Raw genomic sequence first — 14965 nt, 5'->3', positions numbered from 1 at the left:
AAATATCCTTAAATCTAAGGAAAATCTGCATACTTCAAGACAGTTCAATTTTGATTGTTTTCAGTTTTAACTATCAATGAGTGTTCCTATTGAAAATTTGCCAATTTTCAAACATTTTTGTATGTTACTTGTGAACGACATCAGACCGCACATTCAATCTCGCTGAATAGGTCACCCTTGATATTATTTCACTAATGTTGCTGATAAAAAACAAACATTATTTTCTTTCTGTTGAAAATAGATAAGGAATGTAAATATTTTAATTTAAATCCTACTTTGAGACTTTTAATGCATCAATCTGTCTTATTTATAATATTGTGTTTCGATAAAAATGCAACATTGTCATGCTAGAATGTTTACTCTTAAAAACAAAACGCCAGGATCTTTTGTGTGTAATACAAATTGATCAACACAACATATCAATGTATTAAACCCAGCCAGACAGAGTATACTATACAAACTACTAAAATAATTCCCATATTAGTTATTTATATTACAATAAATTTGATAAGAGGCTGAAAATTTGTATTGAATGTAACATTCTTAGGACCAGAGGGTGTTTTTACAGATTAGAGTTTATGTATGAACACAGTCAAAACATAAGATGGTCATTTTACATATGATTTTTTTAAAGTTTCAGTAATATGACAAAACACGTATTTTACATTTCATTTAAGTTTCAGCTTGACTTGAGAAAAACAGCAGTAAATGTGTCAATAATTTTACAATGAAAATATATACACAATGTGTCATCAAATTTTGTGCAGAAACAATATAACGACCATTAGTCTACTATTAGACAAATATAATTTTGTGCAATAAGTGGATAAGGGCTCTCTCTTAACACATTTTTGCACCAAGAACTTGAGCGACAGATTCTGCTAAGTACGATGTTTTTTTAATAACTCTTTTTTCATATAGTTGATAAATGTCGATTACCAAATCATAACTATACACCCTACTGCGCCAAGGCGACGATATGGGCAACCGGTGGTGACGATAATGAAACGTAATACTCGGTCAGTATTATGAATTTGCAAGTAGAGAGATGTAAAAGTGAAACACAAAAAGGGATGGAATTGTGTTAAATATTAGTTGCATGGGTCATGTTACTTCTGTCCAGCAACCCTTATTATCATCTATGTTTCAAGTTCAGAGTGTGATGTTTGACAAAAATCTCTTTCTTGATCAGTTCCGTTCTTTTAAGGAGGTAGGTTACCTTCATATTTGTATGTGCGCATGTCCAACCGGAAGCTAACGTGACGATTTACGACGAAGTGTACGACAAACTAAATGTGTTTGTATATTCATTTATTGAAAACAAATCATGAACCTGTCTTCGAGCTGATGCTTTATGGTTTAATAATGTCGAAATAATGAATAAATTGCCGCAGAAACGCTTCAAAACAATGTTGCCTTTAAGTGACGCCATTGACGTCATGACGTTACGTGTCAGTTACCGCGCAAAATTAATAGCTTTTATCTTGAAAGTACGTAATTCTGTGCATTTTCTTTATTTGAACTATTTTCAAATAACCATCATTTGCTGAAATATTTTTTATGAGTCTTTTGCTAAGAATAATAATCAATATTTTGCTTCTTTTATGTGGTTATATTGAAATGTTATGCGGAATGTAAGAAAATGGATGATGGTAACCAATGTTATTATACGCCCGAAGGGAGGTATTATGTTATGAAGCTGGTGTCCGTCTGTCCGTCTGTCCGTCCGTCTGTCTGTCCGTCCGTCTGTCCGTTAGAAATTTCGTGTCCGCTCTGTAACTCTTGAACCCCTTAAAGGATTTCAAGGAAACTTTACACAAATGTTCACCACACCGAGACGACGTGCAGAGCGCATGTTTTGGATGTCTCACTTCAAGGTCAAGGTCACACTTACGAGTCAAAGGTCATATCAGTTTGTTTCGTGTCCGCTCTGTAACTCTTGAACCCCTTGAAGGATTTCAAAGAAACTTGACACAAATGTTCACCACCCCAAGACGACGTGCAGAGCGCATGTTCCGGATGACTTGCTTCAAGGTCAAGGTCATACTTAGTGGTCAAAGTCATATCAGTTTGTTTCGTGTCCGCTCTGTAACTCTTTAACTGCTGGAAGGATTTCAAAGAAACTTGGCAGAAATGTTCACCACATTGTAACGATGTGCAAAGCGCATGTTCCAGATGACTCGCTTCAAGGTCAAGGTCACACTTAAGGGTCAAATGTCATATATGACTTTGCTTTGTGTATATTGCTCTGTATTGCAGTGGTCTTGTTTTTATTTGGCAGATCTCTTTTTTGTACTTACAATATTTTTTTTAATTACTTCCCTTTTATGTTACTATAAATAGCTTATTTTGAAATTTTTTTATTATTGGCCGTAGGGAAAAACCGAGACCACTTTTCTGTGGTACAACATGGAAGGTACCTCCAATTTTAAGGTGTATTTTCACATACCTATACCTGATAAGGATTTTTTGGTAGACTTTGATTTTTTTTGTGGACTTAGATTTGTTTTTTGAAGTTTTCCTTTTGTTGTTCCAGTCCTTTAGGGCTACAACAGTCAAGTTCTTAAAATTTTGCTCCAATCCTATGATGTTAGCCTTCGGGCGTATATTGCCCCGCATGGCGGCGCTCTTGTTTGGAATATAGTTGGGTGAAAGGTTACTTTTTACGGCCATTTTCAAATAAAAAATCTAGCAGTTTGATTTGTAATACCTTTTTTATCAGGATCCGTTGATAATTTGTTACTTATATACTAAAACTAAGATCTAAAATTGTTCAAATTTCAGTAGAAAATAGTGGTTTCTTAAATTGAATTGATGTTACCATGGAAACGAAGCCCGTGACCTATGTATCTAAATGTAAAATTCAAAAGCGTTGACACCGATCTATTTAAGAAACATAGCTTCGGCTTTTTATTTTCATTTCAACAATATCCATGAGAATAGTAGCAACAAGTTGAACGATTTTTCCATAAAAAATACCATACGAGGGGTACCGCTTTAAGTATTCTAACCTGTGAAATGTGTTTGAATAAATGCAAATAACACGAAAATGTAACTTACTTTAGAAATAATATGTTTTAAAGCCACATTAACTAAAAAGATAATCTTATTAAATATTTTTTATAAGGAATTACGACAAAAAGCATGATAAAAGCTATTTTAAACATCTCTGTTGCCATGGTTACTTTAAACTTTAAGAAAAATAGGGTACCATGTAAAGTGCATGGCATTTTGCTAATAACATTACCCAAATATTCCATGATGGTCATTAACAGAATGGCAATGAAGCCGTCGAAAACCCCTATTTTTATACATAGTTGTTTAAAAATGAGAGAAAATGCGTTACCATGGAAACACGAGCCCTGCGACATATACATTTTAAGCTTATATTAGAAAGCTAACGTACATACTAGTACAATTATCAATTATGCAAACTTCTACGGATATCAATGAAACTGAAATGCTCTGAAAAGTGTTAAATTTCCGTATTTTCCTTCTTTTTACAATATGAAATACGTTTGGAGGGTCATGTTCTTCATACCTGGATAAAAATTGAACTTGAAGGGACAGATACAAACGAATTTGAGATTGAAGCAATTAAAACTTCATATTACACGAAATACAAAAAAAAAAAATGCTGCGGTTCAACTAATTTGAATTTACCCTTGTACCAAGGTAACCTACCTCCTTAATTCCATTACGTGTATGGGTATCTTTTTTCCAGAACGGAACACGACTCATCAGAAGTGTCGATGGCTGTGACATATTTCTCACTTGTATCTTCAGCTGATAATGATTAAAGCCTTCAAAATTATAGCATAATAAAATAATTAATTATAGCATAATTAAAGCATAATTTGGCAATCAACCCATATCAGCAGTTATAATACATACACTTATGTACAACAGTGTTGTAATAATCCAATGTATAATACATATATTGTACTACACTTCCTTTTCTATCGTTCAGTAGGCTAGATGTTATTCAGGCAGTTATAGCGGCACGTATAGTAATAATAATACAATTAAGCTTAGTCAGCGCATAAATATGACGAAATGATATATACATTATATCTTTTGTAAGCAATGTATAAGTTATAACAATTCTTTTTAAAAAAGTCAATAATGTCAGCAATAATCTTAGCAATAAGTTATATACAATAACATCAAACAGCAGCATCACTATTTCTACTTTCTACTAAATGCCTACTATCTTTTGAAGCAATACTTCTACAGAATCAAGGGAATATAGTATTGGCGGCCGGACTGAAAACACCATAAATGAATGGAATATGTACTTAGATCTATAGTTTTTCCCACCTAATTTTAGACCTCAGCTTTGGGCCGAAATGAAGAAATGAAACGGGATCAAAGAACATAAAATATGTTTTTGTGAATAAAAAAAAGTCACCCTCGAGAATTTCAAGGATTTTTGCAACAATCGTCTGGTTTTCCCGCGCGACTAAATTTCAGTTTCTCTATGGGAATTCGCTTTTGTTTATTTCTGGTCGCCATTGCCAAATATTCTACATTTTGGATATTTTCGGAAAATTTCACGTGTTATTCCTCGGGGACGTTTCACACTTATTTTGTTTACACTTAGTTAGTTCTTTTTTCCTCCCGTAAGAAACAGAATGGGTTTGAAATAGAATTTACAATTTAGCAGACACAAACGAAATTATGAAAACTGTAAAAATGAAAATTAGAAAAAGTAGATTTCTACTTACCTTGCACGAAAGAATCCTGCCATTAAGTATTCGGTTAAATTCCTTTTATCATAATTCCATTTATCCTTAAATCCTTCCAATTGATGTCCAGTTCAATGCATAATTTTTAAAGTCAGAAGTTTTACGCAGAAAATCCATCATCCGAAAATTGATCTAGTCAATATGCGGCGATGTTTCGAAGAATTTCAGACAAATAACTGAACCATGCATTTGAAACAATATCTTTAATATCCGTATTTTTCAAATGCATAATCCAGGAAAAACCTGTACGATAAAAAGCTTCAGCCTTCTTAGAATATAGCCTTCTACACATTTAAGCTCGCCATGACACAATAACTTTTCAAACGCTAAATTCCAATTATGTCATACACTATATGACGTCACTAAATATCTCGAGCGATAAAGTGCATACGGGGCACGATGTGGGCTATCTTAAGCATAGCTACCCCAACAATTAATTTAGTAAATAATGAAGCTGACTGAGTCCCGAATTTAAAGAGGGTAAAGTCAGCTGTCGACTGTGTCAGTCTGACTACGTGGATAAAATTTAAGTCAAAGGTGTGAATTGTTCAGTTTGCTTTAAGTTTGAGCCCAGACCTAAATCAGAAAAAAAGTTAATTTGTTACCTTTATAACATATCGACACTGCTAATTTAAAATTATATGTGTAAAAGAGATTTTTCTATCAAAAACAAAAACAAACAACCTTCACGTTGCTGGTTACGGAAGGTGCATTATATTTATAAATTTAAAATTTCGACTTCTTACCTGTAAAGTGTAGATGATTGTTAGTTAGAATACCCAGAATTATTAAGGATAGTCGAAGATCATCAAAGGATATTGGCTCACATTCAATTCATGTTTACACCGACTCACGTAATACAATTGGAAAAGAATAATACAAAATGTTCTGTATTAATAGTTGTATCTCACAAAAATTTAACTATTTAGATATAAAAATTTTATCTTTAACACATAGGACTTATATAGTGTTGGAAAGTTAGAGCCATTTTGTAATGAGGTCGCCGATGAATGTGGTCAGTGGTTCTACCCAGGACCAGGGTTTGATTTCAATATATTTATTCCTTGCTTTTAATGACGACATATACAATGTACAAATGCAGAACAGATACAAAATATTCTAGGAAAAGTTAAAGGGTTGGACCACAAGTTCATCTAACATTAGTAATTCGGACCGCCCATGGAGGTATATTTAAAGGAAAAAGTTATTTTATTGATTGCATTGTGTCCTTACGAAAAAATGACAAAATTTGGAAGAGTAGCTAAGCGAAATGAATAACAATAATGTTGGAGAAGAAGTAGAAATGGCCTAACTGTAGAAATTAAGAGAAAGAGAGACAGATATAAAGATAGAAAGAGGGAGAGTCCGAAGTCCTGTGTTATAACTTGTGGAGGTAAAATTGCGTTAAGCTAATAATACCTGGGTCAAAACGATGGGCGTGGCAGATAGGAAAGGACAGTGACTGATTTTTTTTTCTCAGGTTACATACCTACCACAGACATTGATGGTGAAATGTTTGGCATTTACTGCAATGACAAAATTCATTACGGTAGTACAGGAAAGAAATTCTTGTTGAAGATTCACAATAAAAAAGTCCAAAATTTTATCATGAAGATAGGTCTGAAATACTAAATTTTCTTTAAAGGAAATCAAGTTCTCAGCATGTAAAATTTGTTTGTTTTCATCTGGTTCCACGGGGCCCCCACCCTGGCCCCCACAGGGCATTGCCCTTGACCAACATAGGGGCTTAGGCTGCCCCCTTGACCCACGGCTTATTTTCAGGGTTTACTTACATCTCTGCCAGGTGCTCGCCCGTGATGAAATCAGGTACGGAGCGGCATCTAGCGTCTTCTTCCAGCATCTAAAGCTGGAAAGTCGTCATATGACCTCAAAGTGTGTTGGTATGAAGTTAAACCCAACAAAAATGCCATATCAGCTATGTATATCATAGGTGATTTGCAGTACAGAAATATATATCCCCCTGTGGAGCATTTCAAGGGGCAACACTTTTGTCAACAGTGTTGGAAAATTACATCAAGTCATTATACTGAGGTTGTGGTTGAATGCGATATCTTTTTAGTTGGTTCCGTTCCGTTCCGCAAAGAACAAATATACATATAGGTAATGGTATTTAACGGAACAGAACATGATGAATTCATTTTAGTGTGACTTTTAACATAATTTAATTAAGGGAATTGATGATATTATGGAATTCCGTATAATAGTTTTTATTCATAACTGATGATTTCATAATTTGCAAGTCATATTTTGTAAGATTGCAGCTATACACCATAGGTGATTTGTAGTATAGAAATATGCATCAATCTATAGGGCATTTAATGTTCAAAAGTTACAACAAATGATTTTTCTGAGGTAACGGGTGAATCTGATAATATTTTGTAGTTGGTTCCGTTTCGTTTTGCTAAATACCAATACCCATATATGTGATGATATTTAAAACAAAGGAATAAATTTATCATGTTTTGTTCCTTTGTTTTAAATATCATCACATATAAATTTATGATAACATGATAAATTTATGCTTAATAAAACTATTGAAAAAATTTAATTAAGGAAGTTTATAATATAATGACGGAACTCAACTCCGTATAATAGATTTTTATTCATAACTGGTTTCGTAATTTCCAGGCCCTATTTTTTAACACATTATTATTTTAACAATTAGCGTTGGGGTCAGCTCATAGATGATTCAAAGCATAAAATATGCACTGATCTATAGGGCGTTTTTAGGGGATAAAGTTTGCCGGCGGTGTTCGAAATTCAGAGTCATTCATTGTAATAAGGTCGCCGATGAATGTGATATCTTGTTTTAGTTAGTTAGTTAGGTGATTTGTTCCAGAGATATGCAAAATCTAAAGGGCCTTTTCAGGGACAAGATGGTATATGAAAATTGGAGCCAGTCATTGTAATGAGATGGCGGATGAATGTGGTATCTTGTTTTTAGATGGTTCCGTTCCGTTCCGCAAAGTACCAATATCCGTATGAGTAATGGTATGGAACGGATCATGAACATGATAAATCAGTTTATAAATATCAAGACTATTCAAATAATATAATTAATTGAGTTCATGATATTATCGGTCTCAGTACAGGAATTTTAATAATTAACTGATGATTTCGTTATTTTCAAATCGTATCTTGTAACATTGCTGTATACGTACACTACAGTGGTTTGTAGTACAGATATATGCATCCAGCTGCCAAGCGTTGTTAGGGGCAAAACTTTGCAAACAGTGTTGGAAAATTACAGTAGGTCATTATACTGAGGTTGCTGTTGAATGTGATATCTATTAAGTTCGTTTCGTTCCGTTCCGCAAAGTACCAATACCCATATAAGCAACGATATTTAACGGAACGAAACGGAACGGAACATGATAAATTAAGTGAATTGATGATATTGTGGAAATCCGTACAATAGTTTTTATTTATAACTGATAATTTGGTAACACACACACACGCACATACACACACACAGCATATAAACTAATCTTATAGGTTAGTGGACTTGATGCGGCATGTGCGTTTTCCTTTGTACTGCTAGGCGCTTTGCCGTAATTGGTCTGGTATATTGTGGCGGTTCGTATAAACTCTCTCTACTATAAGTGATTTGTAATACAGAACTATGCATCAATCTATAGAGCGTATTCAGGTGCAAAAGTTTATCGATAATATTGAAAGGTTACAGCCAATCATTATACTGAGTTCACGTGTGAATCTGATAACATTTTGTATAGTGGGTTCTGTTTCGGTACGCCAAATACCAATACCCATATAGGTAATGGCATTTAAAGAAACGTAACATTTATTTCTAATAAGCCTATTAAGATAATTTAATTAAGTGACTTTATGATACACTTACGGAACTCAGTATAATTTCGGAGGCAACACTTTGATGACAGTATTGGAAAGATAGAGCCAGTAATGCGGTGGCGAAAGAATGTGGTATATATATATATATACGTATAGCATAGGTGGTTTGTAGTACAGAAATATGCATCGATCTATAGGACGTTTTCCAGGGACAAAATTGATCAATAATGATGAAAAGTTACATCAAATGATCGTTTTGAGGTCGTGGTTGAATGCGATATCATTTTTTACTTGATTCCTTTCCGTTCCACAAAGTACCAATACCCATGTAGATAATGGTATTTAACGAAATGTAACGGAACATGATCATTTTTTCTTTCAATAAGACTGTTAAACTAAGAGGCACAAGAGGACCAAACTGACCTTGGGGGTCTCCGTGTCCGAGTGGTAAAGGCCGCTGAATTCAAATCACTTGAGCCTTACAGACGTGGGTTCGAGTCTCACTTTGGGCGTTGAATTCTTCATGCGAGGAAACCATTCAGTTTCCTTATGGAAGGTCGATTGTTCTACCCGGGTTCCCGCTAGTAATGAAAAAAATGCACGGATGGGCACCTGGGGCCTTCCTCCACCATCAAAGCTGGAAAGTTACCATATGACCTATAATTGTGTCGGTGAGACGTTAAACTCAACCAATAAAAAAAACAATCAAACAAATTGGCCAAAGTCGCTTACCTGTTTTACCTATATGTCTACAGAACAAGTTTAATGAAGAACTTTCAAGTGTTCATGAGAAGAAGTTGTTTAAAGCTTTTATCTATTTTTAGCTCTCGCGGCTCCTAAAAACCGCTTCCACTTGAAAAAAATAGATAGAACATAATAATGGTGATAGCAGGTAGGTCATTGGACTGCGGTGGCGGATGAATGTGATATATTTTTAGTTGGTTTCGTTCCGTTCCGCAAAGTATCAAACCTATGCAGGTAATGGTATTTAACGTAATGGAACGGAACAAGTCGAATTTATTCATTTATTATTATTATTATTATTATTATTATTATTATTATTTACCGAATATTTATAGCGCTCTTTTCATCTATAAAATAAACGTTCAAAAGCGCTGTATAAACTACACAAGAACAATAAACAACAGGAAATAACTTCTATTGAACATACAACAGCTTGTTTTCAAGTGCAAAGTTAGTTTCAATAGACCTTGAAGAAAAAGTGATTTTAATGATCTTTTGAAAGCATCCAAACTTTTAGCGACTCTAATGATAGCCGGAAGAGTATTCCATAACTTCGGTGCAGCTGATGAAAAACTACATTCACCGTACCTCACAGTTTTGCTTTTTGGAACAGCTAGTTGTTTTGAGATGTTCTTGGATCTCAAATTTCTTGCTGGCTGATAGAGTTCTAGTAAGTCTTTAACATAGATCGGTGATTGGTAATACAATGTTTTGTATGTGTGAACAAGAATCTTGAAGTCCACTCTGTGAGTAACTGGTATCCAGTGCAGTTCTTTTAATAAAATCTGAAAAAAAGACCGGTGTAATGTGATGATCATAACGCGATATTCTCGTTATGATTCAAGCTGCTGTGTTCTGAAGACTTTGAAGTCTATTCAGCAAGGCCTTCGGGACACCAAACAAGAGCGTATTGCAATAATCAAGGCGTGAAGTGACTAGTGAATTTACCAGTGATTTTTTGTCATCTGTATTTAGACATTTCCTGATGTGGCCTATTTGCCGTAGCTGTCCGTATCCTGATCTAAAAACTGAGTTATTATGATTTTCCATGTTCATTTTATGTGTTTTGTTTCTTTTAGAGGTAAATACAATGAATTCTGTTTTATCGACATTGATTCTCAACATGTTGCTGTTCATCATCGATACAATCTCGATGAGACAGTTTTCAACACAGCGTAAAGCATCCTTTAGAGAGACCGGATTTGTTGGTTTGAAAGATAAATAAAGCAGCCCATCGTTGGCGTAAAAATGGTGATTTAGTCCATGTTTCTTGCATATTTTACCAACTGGTTTAGTGTACATTGTGAAAAATTTTGGTCCGAGAACGCTCTTCATTTGCACTTATTTTGACAATTCACTATCTATGGTCACAGTTTGGTAGCGGTCGCGATATGAAGTTATCCAAAGTGGTCGTGGAGGCGGTGCAATAGTGTCTTGTGGTCGATGTTATCGAAAGCAGCTGATAGGTTAAGCATCACTAACATTTTACATCATTTTTGTCAAGGGATTATGTCATTTTGAACCTTCAGTAATGCAGTCTCAGTGGAGTGAAAATTTTTGTATGATCACAGGTGTTCTTCGTTGAGACTGTTCAAAAACAAGTGGCTTTCCAAACGAGCATCGACTACCTTTTCAAGTGTTTTAGTCACGTACGGTAAATTAGAGACAGGTCTATAGTTCTTCTGAAAAATTGCATATAGATCTGACTTTTTAATGAGTGATCTGATCAACGAACTTTTGAAGGATTTCGGTACATATGCTTTCTCCAAAGAATCATTAATTGTTTTAGTGAGGCACGGTAGAATTTCTTCTAAGCCTTCTTTCAAAAGCCATGTCGGAATTGGATCTAGCTCACATGATTTACTTGCAGATTTTGAAATAATGTTTTTCACTTCATCCTGTGACACTGGAGTAAATTCAATAAGTTTATCTGTTTGTGTGTTCGGAATTTCCTCGGTGGTAACCGCACCGGTTTGTAATTCTGTTTCTGACCTAATTTTATTTCTTATTCGATCAATTTGGTCGATGAAGAAGTCGCTGAAATTTTGTGCTAGTTCTTTGAATGTTGGCAGGACGGCCTCCCCGTCTCTACTAAGAAGATTCTTTGTCACTTTGAATTAAGTTTTCTGATCGCGCTCACAGGACTCTATCTTTTCAGAATAGAAATTAACACGTGTTTGTTTCAGCAATTTATTCAAAGAAGCACAATGATTTCTGTATATCCCATGATCTACTGTCAGATTTGTTTTTCTGCATTAATCCAAGTTTTCGTTTCAAATGTTTGGCTTCGTGTAGTTCTTCATTATATCATGGACAAGGGCGTGCTGGTCAACGAGTGATACCAAACTGTTGTTTAATTGTTCCACGTGCTCGTCAACATCAGAAATTGACGTATTTGTGTGGAGAATCTTCAAAGATTTTATTTCGTTTCTGAATGATTCAATGTCGATGGATCTCAACTTTCGAAAGGTCACAGTTTTCCTTATTGGAGCAGATTTTTCTGCTCGAATATGAAAAATCACAGCGAAATGGTCACGTGATACCTTCCCATTAGAATCAGATAGTCCTTGGTCAGTAACTTCTATATTTGCTACTACATTTTCAGTGTCTCTTGTGATTAGCACATCCAAAGTATGTCCTGCAACATGCGTTGGTCTTCGAACATGTTGTTCCATACCAAATGTTTCTAGACAGATGTTGAATTTGGAATCGTAACGATCCGTATGTATGTCCAGATGGAAGTTTAAGTCACCAACAATAACTATTGGCCTGTCAATGGTTGCGTATTTTGAAAGAAACAGAGGCCATTCATGCTAAAGGAAGTCATTAGTACTGAAACCATTCTTTTGTGATGATGGTGGTCTGTATACGACTGAAAGACGCAAGAAGTTCTTATTTGTAGCAATATGACAATACATGTACTCAAACGTTTAGAAGTGTCCGTCAACGGAAGATGTCAGCATTTTCAATTCTGTATTGGCCTTATAAAAATAGCGACTTCACCGCCGTGCATTTTCCCATATTAATCCGCATTGATATGTGTTTATTCATCATTGCTGTAGGTCAAATGCACATGTGTAAAATGTCACATTATTTAACACTTTTGCTTTTAAAATTCCAATTTCTCAAAATGCACACAATCATTCCAGTAGTAAACACAAAAACGCAATCCTAGTTATTTTCTTTTGCTCACATCTGCCAGGTTTCACCATTCTACATAAAGCAGAAAGACTTGAAAACAATCAAAACTTAGGAGCTCAGAAATATGCAGCCTACACCTGGCGCATTAACTATAACGGTATTTTTAATAAGACTTTTAAGATAATTTAATTAAGTGAATTTATGACATTTTGAATCTCCATATACTAGTAATGGAATACAGAGGGCATTATCAATTGATCAAGAAGAATTAAGAAAGACCAAAGAAAAACAAGATGAAAATATAATACCTTATGTATCAACACACAATCCGAAAAATTTGAGATTTTTTAACATAATAAGAGAAAATCTACCAATATTATATAACGATACTACAATGAAAGAAATTATTTCGCAAAATAGAATCATTAAAAGTTAGAGACAACCAGCCAACTTGAAGAAACTATTAACAAGAGAATCATTTACAGAATCGGCAAGGAAACCAGAAATAAAGCAATGTGGAAAGAAAAAATGTGGACTGTGTTAATTTCTGATAGAAGGAAATAAATACCACTTCAAAAATGGCCGACAATTCCATATAAAAATTTTCCGGTACGTGTGAAATACAAAATGTCATATATGCAATGAAATGTTCCGGATGTTCAAAAGACTATATTGGAGAAACGTCTAATTTACGAAATCGAGTAACTCTTCATAATCAACATATAAGGAATCCGGAAAACGCTCTTCTACCAGTCAGTTGCCACATTGCAGAATGCTTTAAAGATTTACTTCAAAAATTTAAAATAATGGCAATTTATAAATTACAAGAAACAGACAGATTTAAAAGATGGAAAAAAGAAACATTATTAATTAAAACTTTTTGTCCAGAACTAATTGCAAACTAACACATTTATAATTACAAAGTGACGTCCCTTGAAAAACTCAGTAGAGTAACGTCCCTTATTACAATAAAACGACGTCGTTACCAAGCGACGTTGCTAACGTTAACAGTACAGTATTACTCCTGAAGATCCCGTAAACGGGTGAAACCGGTTGAGTTACATTATTTTATATAATTTACTTGGATTAGCATAATTAAATAATTATGTAAAAAAATTCAAGGCATCTTGATTCATCTTTTTTTTCCGCTATTGAATATCCGTATTGCCAATCAATACATTTTGGATATATATACATACTCAATAACCTTTTAAATTCCTCAATCGGTAGTTAATTCAAATCAATATTGCGCTATGACAGTTAAAATATGATATTCATTTTAGACTGGTATACATATTTACATATTTGTAGAAGGTAATGTTTGCCTTTCATTTGTGCACTATTGCAGAAGTTTATTCCTGTTTTATCTGTTTCATTACAGCCAATGTTTTTGTACCTGCCGTATCAAGCTGTACATGGACCACTCCAAGCACCAAAAGCTTATGTTGATCAATATGAACATATACACCAGACTTCTAGAAAAATACACGCAGGTAAAATAGTAAAAAAGCAAACTATTTTATCTTATGTATTTCTGTTCTGTATTGTACTCTCTTAAGACTTTAGTTTTGAAAGCTGCTCTTAATGTGTATACTTATCATATATGCGTAATGTATAATGGAATCACAGCTCACCCGCTTAGCCCAATAGGGAGAGCGCAAATCTACGGATCGCTGGGTCGTGAGCTCGATTCTCGGGCGGGGCGTATACTCTTTGTGACGATTTGATATAAGACATTGTCTTTGAAGTCATTAGAGATTCATGAAGGCAATTTGGCAGTTACTTGCGGAGAACAGGTTTGTACCGGTACAGAATCAAGGAATACTGGTTTGGTTAACTGTCCGCCGTTACATATCTGAACTACGGTGAAAAACAGCGATAAACTAAAAACAAACAAACAAATATTGGTGTCACAGGTGTGTATGTATAGTACATAAGGTTATCACACTTTTTTCTGTTCTATATTGTGTGTCTTCTCCTCGTGTAGCTATTATTCAGACTTGTTTGCTTTGAATATACTGGAATTCGTTGGCTGCAAATATCGAAAAGCCGTAGTCCTAAAATGATGAACAAAATATTCATTACTACCAGTTATAAAAAAGTGTTGTTTTTTAAGGATGAAACACGGTTTTATAGGTGACTATGACTTTAAGACCCACCATGGCACACATGAAATTATTTGAAAGCATTGTTGTAATACAGGTACACAAGTTAACGCCCTTTTGAGCTATCATATCCACACGCATATTTCTGCTAATTTGTCTTAGCTGGTGACAAGAACGTTAAAAGTGTTGCACCTTTAGATGGGATACCAGCTTACATTTAGATATTAAATGAATTGCTTCGTCGAACAAGGAGCATAACCTTATCAGACCGACAATTTAGAATTATGTATTTCATTTAGGATATATGGAATGGGTAGCGTACTAAGTTTCAATTAATTTCCGTCAGAGATTGAAACTTGCATAAAAAATACCGAACATTCCAAGGTTGAAGAAGAG

At 34.5% G+C, this 14965-nt stretch overlaps 1 protein-coding gene across 2 annotated transcripts in view; it reads left to right on the top strand.

Annotated features, from left to right (window-relative positions):
* LOC123555869 (arylsulfatase J-like) overlaps positions 1-14965 on the top strand; it is a 142246-nt gene that overhangs the window by 87716 nt on the left and 39565 nt on the right. For both annotated transcript variants that reach the window (XM_053548344.1, XM_053548343.1), the window contains exon 5: positions 13846-13957. In XM_053548344.1, coding sequence (XP_053404319.1) covers positions 13846-13957 — 112 coding nt within the window. The remainder of the gene's footprint in view (positions 1-13845; positions 13958-14965) is intronic.

The sequence above is a fragment of the Mercenaria mercenaria genome, chromosome 7, assembly GCF_021730395.1.
Source record: "Mercenaria mercenaria strain notata chromosome 7, MADL_Memer_1, whole genome shotgun sequence".
NCBI classification, from domain to species: Eukaryota; Metazoa; Mollusca; class Bivalvia; order Venerida; family Veneridae; genus Mercenaria; species Mercenaria mercenaria.
Note: the sequence above shows the minus strand (reverse complement) of the source record. Positions and strands in the feature narration are given on the sequence as shown.